We start from the raw sequence: 10702 nt of genomic DNA, 5'->3' as shown, positions 1-10702 counted from the left end.
AGTAGAGGGAAGGGTGCCTATATTTGAGAAAAGCCATCTCTCTAGGCAATATTGATATGTTAGACTAATTTCAACTCTTTTCTGGAGGAATTTGACTTTGAGACTCTTAATATGGGGTTTCCAAATAACTTTTGTGTGCTTGGATCGCAATATGGTAGTTACCAAAATCCCCCCTAGAGAGGCATTTGCTACACCGAATTGCAAACATAGCTATTAAAAAACTGTTGTGTATATAGTAGGCTTTCAATGACTTACAAAATAACATCAATCACATATACGATGAAGAAGGAAACTGTTCATTTAGATAGTGACATACAAAGTATTATTGTGACACTCAGTATTTATGTAAATTTGAGAAAACTGATGAACTTACATGTAATTAAAGCTCCTTATTAGAAAATTATATGGATATTAATTTTTCTGCCTGTAACCTAGCATGTGTATTTTGAAAATGATAAAGTACTATATATGTGTCAGAGATTATTCAGGCTTATGCATATTAATAAGGTATTCTGACATCTATAATAAGTATACTTGTTTACATTTTGTGGCATAGTGGGTTATGCATTGGGCTACAAGCTGCAAAGTCAGCACTGTGAACCCAACCACCATTCTTCAGGAGAAAAAGCAGGTTGTCTGCTCTAATAATGTCTTATCGCTCAGAAACCTCAGGGAACAGTTCTACCCTGCCCTGTAGGGTCAGTAGACCAGTGAATTAAGTATGTGGAATCTCCTAATATGTGACCCTACCACTCAAGGAGGAATAGCTGAAAGATGTTTTCCTGTGTTTCATTAATTAGGCAAAGATATTGGACTATATGGGTCATCCCAAATTGTGGATAACCTGGAAAAGGGAATGAGAATTCCAGAACACTTAATTTTGCTCATGGACCAAATGGCAGTCATTTGAATATCAAGTCAGGAAAAGTGTGGATCCCAGTTGTATTCTTTATTCACCATATTTATTCACTCTGTGCGCTGAGCAAATAATCTGAGAAGCTAGATTATATGAAGAAGAACTTGGCATCAGGATTGGAGGAAGACTCCTTAACAGCCTGCCATATGTAAATGGTACAACCTTGCTCACTGAAAGCAAAGATGGCCTGAAGCATCTACTAATGAAAATTAAACACTCTAGCCTTCAGTACGGTTACAACTCAATGTGAAGAAAGGAAACATCCTCACCGCTGGACCAATAAGCAGCATCACCGTAAACTGTAGACATCAAGAATTTCATTTTAATTGGATCCACAATCAATGCCCATGGAAGCAATAGTCGGGAAATCAGATGATGTATTGCATTGAGCAAATCTTCTGCCAAAGACCTCTATAAAGTATTGGAAAGCAAAGCTAACACCTTGAATTCTAAGGTGGGCCTGACCCAAGATATGGTATATTTAAGCACCTCATCTGCATGTGAATTCTGAGTAAGGAATGAGTAAGGAATACCAACTGAAGAATTGATCCCTTTGAATTATGGTGCTGGTGAAGAATATTAAATTCAAGAAGACTTCAAAAGTTCATGAACATGCCATTAAAATCAATAGGTTCTCCATGAACTCTTGGAAGCCCACTTCCACACCACAGCCTGCCAGAAGAATCAGCACATCTCTTGGAAGAGGGCGAGAGTTTGCCTCCTGTCTTTGGGACATGTCATTAGAGGGGACCAGTTCCTGAACAACATCATGCTAGTAAAGGAGAGGGTCAGTGAGAATCAGGAAGATCCTTATCAATATGGACTGACACAGTGGCTCCAACAATGACCTCAGACATAGCAAGGATTGTGAGAAAGGTGCAGGTCCGTTGTCTACAGTGATGTTATAAGTTGGAACAGACTCAACATCACCCAACAAGACAATACTATGTAGCATCCTGTAGAGCAAAGACTGTGTGTTGATCTTTATAATATTATAGGATAGGTCTGAATCTTCTCATTTCTCTGATAAAAAAGTATAAAACGAGGGTGCCAGGTGTCTGGACCAGCTTTAATTTGGTAAAGTGAGAAACACAGGAGAATTATGCTTCAGGATGCTATGGCATTGCCAACAAGATCTTTTTAAAGCTCCTGAGACTCAGTGTCCTAGAAAGTGTTATTATCTAAGGAACAAAGTCAACATGAATTTTAGTAGTCAATAGATGCAAAGGATTGAGCCTTTAGCCTGTTCACAACCATGACTTCATGTGACTTTCAAGATGAGTCTATATATTATTATTCTATATAGCAATATTATCATCTGTTTTTACATATTATTAACATGAAGTTCATAGGAATTAAAATGATTTGTCCAAGATCACATGCCTCTTTAGTGAAACTTTAATCAAAGACATTAGATTCATGTTGACATTACAGTGCTGAGCTACTGAACTTAGTTTACTTTCATATAATCACATTTCTTAACTTGTTTATTTCCTAACATGAAATTTCATGGCAAAACTATGTGTGAAAAACATATTTAAGTATATTATTCTGCATAAGCAGCTCTTCTGGGTGTGTGTTTAAAAATGTCCCAATCGCCATAAACACCCTTATGATTGTTGTCATTTTCACTGAGTCTATGGGACATAGTGGTAGACACAACCAGATGGTGTCCTTCACCTTTGAACAGTTTGTCATCTAAGGAGATAATTATTGGCGTTTATACCTGCATTGGAACCAAGTTCTGTGAGTGTTAAGCGAGCCTGTAATAAAGAGACTTAATAGAGTCATGAAGGTCAGGGAAAATCACGAGGAAATATTACTTGGTCTGAGAGATGAAAAATAAGCTGGTGTTAATCAGACAAGGATGAGAAGCGTGAGAATTCCGGAGGATTATGAAACCTGACACTTGTGAGGAAGACCAATATGGCTAGAGGGGAAGAAATCAGATGGTAATGGGATGAGAAGAGGGACAGTGTAGGGCGGGACCAGATCATATGGAACTTTAAAATCATGTCAAGTAATTTTTATGGAGAGCAATAATGTTAACCAAGGTATGTGAGTGACATAATCAGATTTGAGCATTGAATGTTCGCTACTGTGCATAGAATGACATGCAGGAAGGCCATCTGTAAAACATCTATTTCAACAGTCAAAGCAAAACATAGGGATTGATGAACTGGAGCGGAAGAAGTTGAAATAGAAAGAAATAGACATGTGAGAAATATTTAGGAGCTAAAACCAATAGAACTGGATAAGGTATGGTAGGTGATGAAAATACAGGTCTGGAGAGAAATTTGCATAAAATGATCATGGAAGTAGTATAAGTATAGAAGAAGTAAGGTCTGGCGATGAAGGCTTTATACAACACAACTTTTCTAGGCCAGGGAGAAAGAAACAAAGAGGCAAACCAGGAGTGTCACAGCCAAGGCAGGAAAGTGCTTCAAGCAAGATGAGAACAGAAAAAATATCCTTTGGCCTTCGTTACAAGGAATTCATTGGCAGACGTCGTGAGAGCTGTGTCTGAGGATTGACAGGGCTGGAATCCAAATTGAGGAGAGGTGAGAAGCAAAATGAGTAGGCTAGACTGGATCCTCTCTAAAGTCCCTTCCAGCTCTACAATAATATAATTCTGTGATTTCATATTGCTGGCCAGCTTCTTGCTTTCTCACTTGCTTCTCTACCCACTCCACTCCTGATTAATAGCATGACTCTGACTACTTTGTCAAAAGAAATGATTTGCTAATATTGCATTACTTTCAACATCCTTAAAACTTCCTGAGTAAACTTTGGGAAAATCATTTTCATATATATATGAAATATATATATTCTTTTGGAAAGAAACTTGAACACACACACACCCAGATTGTGTAATTTTCCCCCATAGTACCAATTGGAGAAATATACTTCCAGTAATTGATTTTTATTTTGGGGTCAGGACTGTGGGGATAAAATCAGTTCTAGAGTTTCCATGTGGATGCATTTGGAAGTGAACAGAGTTGAAGCTGCAGTCCAGGAATGGCTCACACGGCACAATATTGTTTTTCTTTTAAATGGAATCATTTTTTCCAGACTTTGAGAGCTAAGAAAATATATCCAGCGAATTGATTTGCTATGTAAGCAGATTGCTTGAATACTGCTCTATTTCATCTAAAAAGAGTTTCGGATACCTCACTGTTTGGAATCTTGGTGGGGCAGAGATCTGATAAAAGGGCTGCCCTTACTATCCAAAGTTTGGCTATCTATGGATCAGCAGTATCAACCTCAGCTAGATACTTGTTAGAAATGCAGAATCTCAGAGACCACCCTACATCCATTGGATCAGAATCCACATAACTTTTTGTTGGGTGATTTACATGAATATTCTCAAAAACTCACTGCCGTGGAGTCAATACCAACTCGTCCTCAGTAGATGGAATTGCCCCCGTGGGTTTCCGAGATTGTAACTGATTACTGAAGTAGAATGCTCTGTCTTTGGTGTTTTTCAAACCTTGCAGTTATGAGCCTATGGCGTAACCTCTGCACCACCAGGGCTCCCATATTAATATTTGAAAGCGAAAAGAACTTGAAAGTTTTCCTTCAGACTCATCTTTGTAAAAGCAAATAATTCTTTGTTACTCAGCTATGATATTCCAACGGATCCAAAGGCAGGCTTGCCATTCATGGACTAAAAATTTGTTATCTTATTTTGTTTTAAACTCCAGACATGCAGAGAAGTGCCAAGGTGAATAACGAAGTATATTTCCCAGACAAAAAGATTACTAGCCTAGCTCATTGCAGAACATGCATTTTTCATGTCCCCTTACCAGTAGCTGCTAATTACTTGCTTTGAACTATCTACCCTTCCTCTTTTATATTTATAAGGACAAGATTTGTACACCTAATTTGAAAGAGTAGGGCTGCCTGTCAAGCTTCTGCACTACATTTATAAACTTTCACTATTTTCAGTCTCTGTAACCAAGTTAAGAGATGAACACCTGTCTTTTATTACAGGACCCCTCCTGGAAATTAACAGCTAGAATTGGCAGATGAAATTCAACCCCCAGCCCAACCTACCTTGCTCCATTTCTGCAAGGAGCCCTGGTCTAACCTTTAATCAGAGAAGAGAAAGATTGCTACTGCCCCCTGCTGGCCCATTGCTTTTCTTCCTCTACAAATGGATGGCTTGGAGAGAATGCCCAAGGGTTTTGAGCCACGGAAGAAAGCATAGTGGAAGGGGCATTCCCTTGTATAGACGTAGAGGGATCGTTTGGGAACAGGTGGCGAAAATCAAACTAGAACATTTGGAAAGCGAGGAAGGCATAAATCAAAACAAACAAACAACAACAATAACAACATTGCCCTTGAATTGCTTCAGACTCCTAGAAGGTCCTATAGGACAGGGCAGAACAGCCCCTTAGGGTTTTCTAGGCTGTCGTCTTTACAAAAACAGACTGCTACATCTTCCTCCCGCCGAGCGCCTGGTAGGCTCAAGCTGTCGACCTTTCTATTAGGCGCCCAGTGCTTAACCACTGTGCCACCAGGGCTCTTGGAAGGCATAAAGGCTTCTAAATTAAGTGATCGATCCTTGTGAACTTTTATCTGAACACGGGCGTCTCTGAGTCAAATAAATGGTCCATCCTCTTCAGCACAGGACTCTTCTCTTGCCTCTGGCTTCCATTGGCAAGTTGTGCACTACCCACTCCCCTAGCAAAATTTCAGCCCTCTTGCTCGTTCGCAGATCGAAATGCTCCCAATTTCCTTTCCCCACGCCTAGACCTTATTCTAGTCTCTTTTCTCTTTCAAACTCCGGACCCTCCCACCCACCGATAGACTCGCATTTCTAGCTCAGACCCCAGCCTCGCTCACCCTTTCTTATCCGTGCCCCCTTTCCCCATCTCTGCTCTCTCCTTGTTATCTCACCCCCTTTCGGAACAGCCAGATACTCTTTGCCTTGGACTGAAAGCAGGCACGTCCCCTCTGGAATGCCTCTCCCCCGACCCCCGCCCCAATCTGACTGAAAAAGGAAACATGCGCACTTCAGAGCTAGGAGCTGTCCGAGTGCTGAAATTTATAGGCTGGGTAAGATCACGTCTCCGTCTCTTTCTGTAGCCCTCATTCCAGCACAGGATCTCAGCAATTTTTCCCCTCTTTCCCCCACCCACTCTAGCGCACAGAGCCCTTTCTTCTCTCTCATTTACAACTTCTTCTGAAAAGAGAACATTTTCTAGAGGGAAGGGCTTTGCCATTTAGGAAGGATATAAAACAAAAGCCAGCATGGCATGGTCACCAGCCCCCTTTGCATGGTGATGCGATTAAGGTGGCAGCATTTTTATTATTCAGGAAAAGCAGCTGGGGGATTCACCAGTTCTGGGGCTTTGTCTTTCCTGGGCTAACTGATGGTCCTGAGCCTCGGTTGGACCTGACCATGATGCCCAAGACTGGCACTTTTTGTTTTTTCTTGTTAAACTGTGCAAACCCAAATCTCTTTTTGGTTTTCAAGGAAATTAGATTCCTGCCAGATTTTAAATCTGGACAATAAAGAGATACTTTGTCCTAGCTTCTTTCTGGAATCATTTCTGGGATATTTTCCACAAGCATCACAGAAACAGGAATGAACCGGCAGCTAGTGAACATTTTGACAGCCTTGTTTGCATTTTTCTTAGAGACAAACCACTTCAGGTAGGTGAAACGACTTTGCATGTTGATCTTTACCACAGGAAAACTGTTTTAAAGTGAACATGTCATGTAATTGTTCTCTATTTTTATGACCTGTCTCATATTATTTTAAATTTGTAAAGGGGAGTTAGATGTCTTTTGTTCGTTTAGAAAGCTTAATTATGGTGGGAGGATGGTAATTTTTCACAAAAGCAAGTTTTGTGATGTATAGTCTCACTCTATGCATTTCCACCCATCTTCATAGCCTGTGTGATATTAAGTTAGTATGATGAGTTAGTTGCATGCTTTTTACATTTCTATATAAAGGTAGTATTTTTTTCTTTCAAATTCTTCTGGAAGTCATTTAAAGGGGTTTCTTGGGTGTCATCTTCTCCATATAGTAGAAGTTACTGGATTAATTTGCCAGGAGCATGTCATCTTATATAAAATATGAAGGAACCATAATTCTTGGCCAACTTGGGTCTTCTATAATAACTGCTGGAATACAATCCAGGAATGTTCCCAATATTTTTACTACTCTATTCTACTTTTCAGTGTATTTGGAAATCAATTGCCTACCACTACTTAGTTAATATGCCATCTTTTATTTATGTAGGTGTGAGAAATTGATTATGTGTAATTAAAATAAGTGAGAAATTATTATTTGCATGCTTGCACTTTCCATCTCATTTAAAATTGCCAAATCAATTGCTACTACAAATAGGTGATTATTATTACTAAGTGGAGTAGACATCTAATGGTAGAGACATTAAGGTAGCGATAGTAGCTACTCATACAACAAAGTGTAGAACTCTACATTTAATTTTCATCAAATTTTGTGGTGTCTTTTCACAGAATCAAGAGAAATGGCACATAGAGCAAAATGCTTTCAGTACGGGGAAAACCACTATATTTCTTTCAGGGTCTCACCTCCTACTCTGATTAAGAAAATATGTAGGCTGACTTTTATTAGAATAATCATCATCATCACCCTTATCATTGTCTTCATCATCTCACAACTCCATCATCATCATCAAATAATACTTGATTAATCAGATGAATCTGCATATAGTAATGTGAGTATTTCTGGATGACCATATCAATTTTTTCCTTCTGTAAGTGTTTATATGCTCTTTGCATTTTACTTGATAACATTTATTTTTCTAAATGGCAAGAATGTGTTTTTTTCTTTGTGATACAATTAATGAGGTAATTTGTTAAATGATTGAAAACAAAGATTGCAAAATGTATACTTTCAGGAAAGAGCCAAGATTCAATCAACTACCGAGTATTGGCAAAGAGTTTAATACACTCACTACAAATCAGAAGTGTCCTTTGTATAAGCCCTTTATTACTTCAAACAGGAAAACAAAAATGTGGACATTTTCACACCCAACTTCTAGTGCTTCTGGTAATGTTAAGGACAAGAGGGTTTTGAAGTGCTTTCTCATGAATACTTCATCGGGGAGCCAATAATATAAATGTTTATATCTAAACAATTGACAAAATAGCAGAAGCAAAAGACATGTCTATTGCTGACCTATTTTAGGATGGAGTTAAGTTTCCAAGTGAAGATTCAGACACTCAGAAAATTATGAATAGTTGAAAGGTAAAATAGAATCAAGCAGGTGAGAAAAGCAATGAAATAATTAATTGCACTACTGTCTCAGCTCTGTCCATTCTGTTATTTCTTATAAAACATGGAGGTTTGTTTTTAGAACTGAAGTGCTAGAACAAATTTTTAAATGTCTTGGAAAATGAATTTAGGAAAACCACACAAATATTTAAAAAACTAATACCACTTGTTTGTGGCTCAAGAAAGAAATAGTTTTAACTATATATCCATAAAATCTACAACCTAAAATTATGCACATTGCTTCATCTTCAACTTTTGTGGCTAATGTTTTGATACTTGAGAGATAAGACTCTCATCTTTTACATTTTTCTTTAGACCATATTCAAGTTCAGAATCTGATCGTTTACAGTTTACTTTAGAGCATATTCAAGTTCAGATTCTGTATATTATATATACATATATATACGCACTTTTATTAGCATATCAAATATATTTACCTACCAAAACTTGATGTTAATTCTTATGTGAGCACCCGTTTTCAGGATGAGTAGAATGAAATTGTTGTTAAAAAACATTAATGATGTGTTTAGGGCAACTTTCTGCAAAGACCATGACTCCAGGTCTGGAAAACAACCTTCGCAGACTCTATCGCCTTCAGATTTCTTGGACAAATTAATGGGAAGGACATCAGGATATGATGCAAGGATCAGGCCAAATTTTAAAGGTAGGGTCCATTTAAACTTACATTAAGGCTTTGGGGAATCTTCTAGATATTTGGCTAGCTTACTCTGAAAGTAACTTTCAGGACTTTTCCTATGAAATAGAAATGGCAAGTACAGTATTCGCTTTCTTTTAGCATTCTTTTGAAATATTCACGGATTCTTCTCTGCCATCAAGTCGATTCGGACTTGTTGCTCGACAAATTTGGAAACTTTCCTTATCCTTTTCCACAAAGGGAACTTGTATCAGGGATTATTGCCACAGTTCTTAGTTATCTTAAGTGGCAATGTGGCTGGAAATGAATACAAGAGCACATGATGGACTAGATTTGCATGAACGTATACAAGGATTCAGGCAAGATTGATTTTAAATATTTATGTATGAAGTTAAGTTTAAATCTCAGTTTAAAGCATGCCAATTTACATACTTTCAGGCCTCTCTCCTTTTACAATTTAGTTTAATTAAAGAGGCTCCAATTTAAGACAACAGGATCATTTGATTGTCTCTTATTGAAACATTTTAGTTGTTTATCTGAAATCATTAACAAAGATCACAGAATTGTAACACGTGTATGTCACGTATGGAGGAGGCTTTGTTCAATTAGAATCGAGCTAAAGAGTTTAGGAGTTCTGCTTGCTTAACATTAAAATGATAAGCTAATACTAGTAAAATATGTTTTTATTAATTTGGTTTAATATTTATGCTGAATGTCAAAAAATATTTATGCTGAAAGTCATCAATTAGAAAAAGATTTCTAGGAATAAATTATTAGTGATTGGATTGTTTTATGATGCTATCATTTAAATATATCTATAGTACATGACAATTACATTTCCTCTTCTAATTGAGTTTAACCTAATGCATTGGGCAGGATTTATAATATGTTACCAAAGAAGAACCCTATATCCTAGATATTATGTAGTAATTCACAAACTTGGTTTTGCTTATTAGCGATTTAATTGTATTGTTTTCCTTCTATTTTGATTTCTTTTTATTATTGGTAAATATGAGCATGAAAACTAAATCCTAAATTGATTTCTACTTTAAATGTTACACCTCTGAATATACCCACCTACGGGCACATTTCTTGAAGAAATAAGTCAGAATAGCAACAAAAGTAATGTTTTTGATGCAGAGACTGTTTGCAGAAGACACGACTGAACTAAGTTCAGACTTCAATTTTCCTGAAAAGAAATCTTCATCCCACTTCATATTAAGTCTGTGCTCATTGCTGTGAGAGTGAATGTGGTGACTGTTGTTAGGTGCCGTTTACTGGATTCCTGTTCACGGTGACCCTGTGTAGAACAGAACAAACTATTGTCAGGCCTGGCCACATTTTTCACCATCATCGCTGTTTGAACCCACTGTTGCAGCCGCTGCGTCATTGAGAGTCTTCCCGTTTTCTGTTGACCCTCTTATCAGCTATGTCATGATGCCCTTCTCCAAGGACTGAGCCTTTCTGATAACAAGTCCAAAGTTCGAAGTCTCATCACCCTCACTCCTAAGGAAAGTCAGTAATAATGGAAATAAGATTCTATGAGTAGCAAGAGAAGAGTCAGCTTTCAACAGGACTCCTCATTTATACTGTTACTCAGTCATTCAACGGTTTTTGGGTCTACACTACATGCAAAATACTAACAATTCTGACTGATTTAGAAAATGAGAGACAAAGGAGGTTTGAATACTACCATAATCAGTGGGTGGGGGGGTGCAGATGTTTAGGGGATACTTAAAATATCATCTGTGGCATGACTATTTAAGATACTAGACAGAAGTTGTCAAGTACCATGAGAAAGTGCATACAAAATGCTACAAGTATCCAACAAATAGAGAAATCATTTCTTTTTTTTTTT

General features: G+C 37.7%; 1 protein-coding gene across 4 annotated transcripts in view; it reads left to right on the top strand.

Annotated features, from left to right (window-relative positions):
- Positions 1-5962: 5962 nt before the first annotated feature.
- GLRA2 (glycine receptor alpha 2) overlaps positions 5963-10702 on the top strand; it is a 231894-nt gene continuing 227154 nt past the window's right edge. For 2 of the 4 annotated variants that reach the window (XM_004709956.2, XM_004709954.2), the window contains exons 1-2: positions 5963-6577; positions 8720-8853. In XM_004709956.2, the coding sequence (XP_004710013.1) occupies positions 6510-6577; positions 8720-8853 (202 nt within the window). In that variant the 5' untranslated portion in view covers positions 5963-6509. Of the gene's footprint in view, positions 6578-8719; positions 8854-10702 lie in introns of those variants that run through there. The other 2 variants (XM_045290726.1, XM_004709958.4) reach the window with 2 other exon arrangements.

This window comes from Echinops telfairi, unplaced genomic scaffold (genome assembly GCF_000313985.2).
Source record: "Echinops telfairi isolate 266 unplaced genomic scaffold, ASM31398v2 ScPeMD7_53;HRSCAF=182, whole genome shotgun sequence".
In the NCBI taxonomy this organism is placed as follows: domain Eukaryota; kingdom Metazoa; phylum Chordata; class Mammalia; order Afrosoricida; family Tenrecidae; genus Echinops; species Echinops telfairi.
This window is presented reverse-complemented; position numbering and strand designations above follow the sequence as displayed.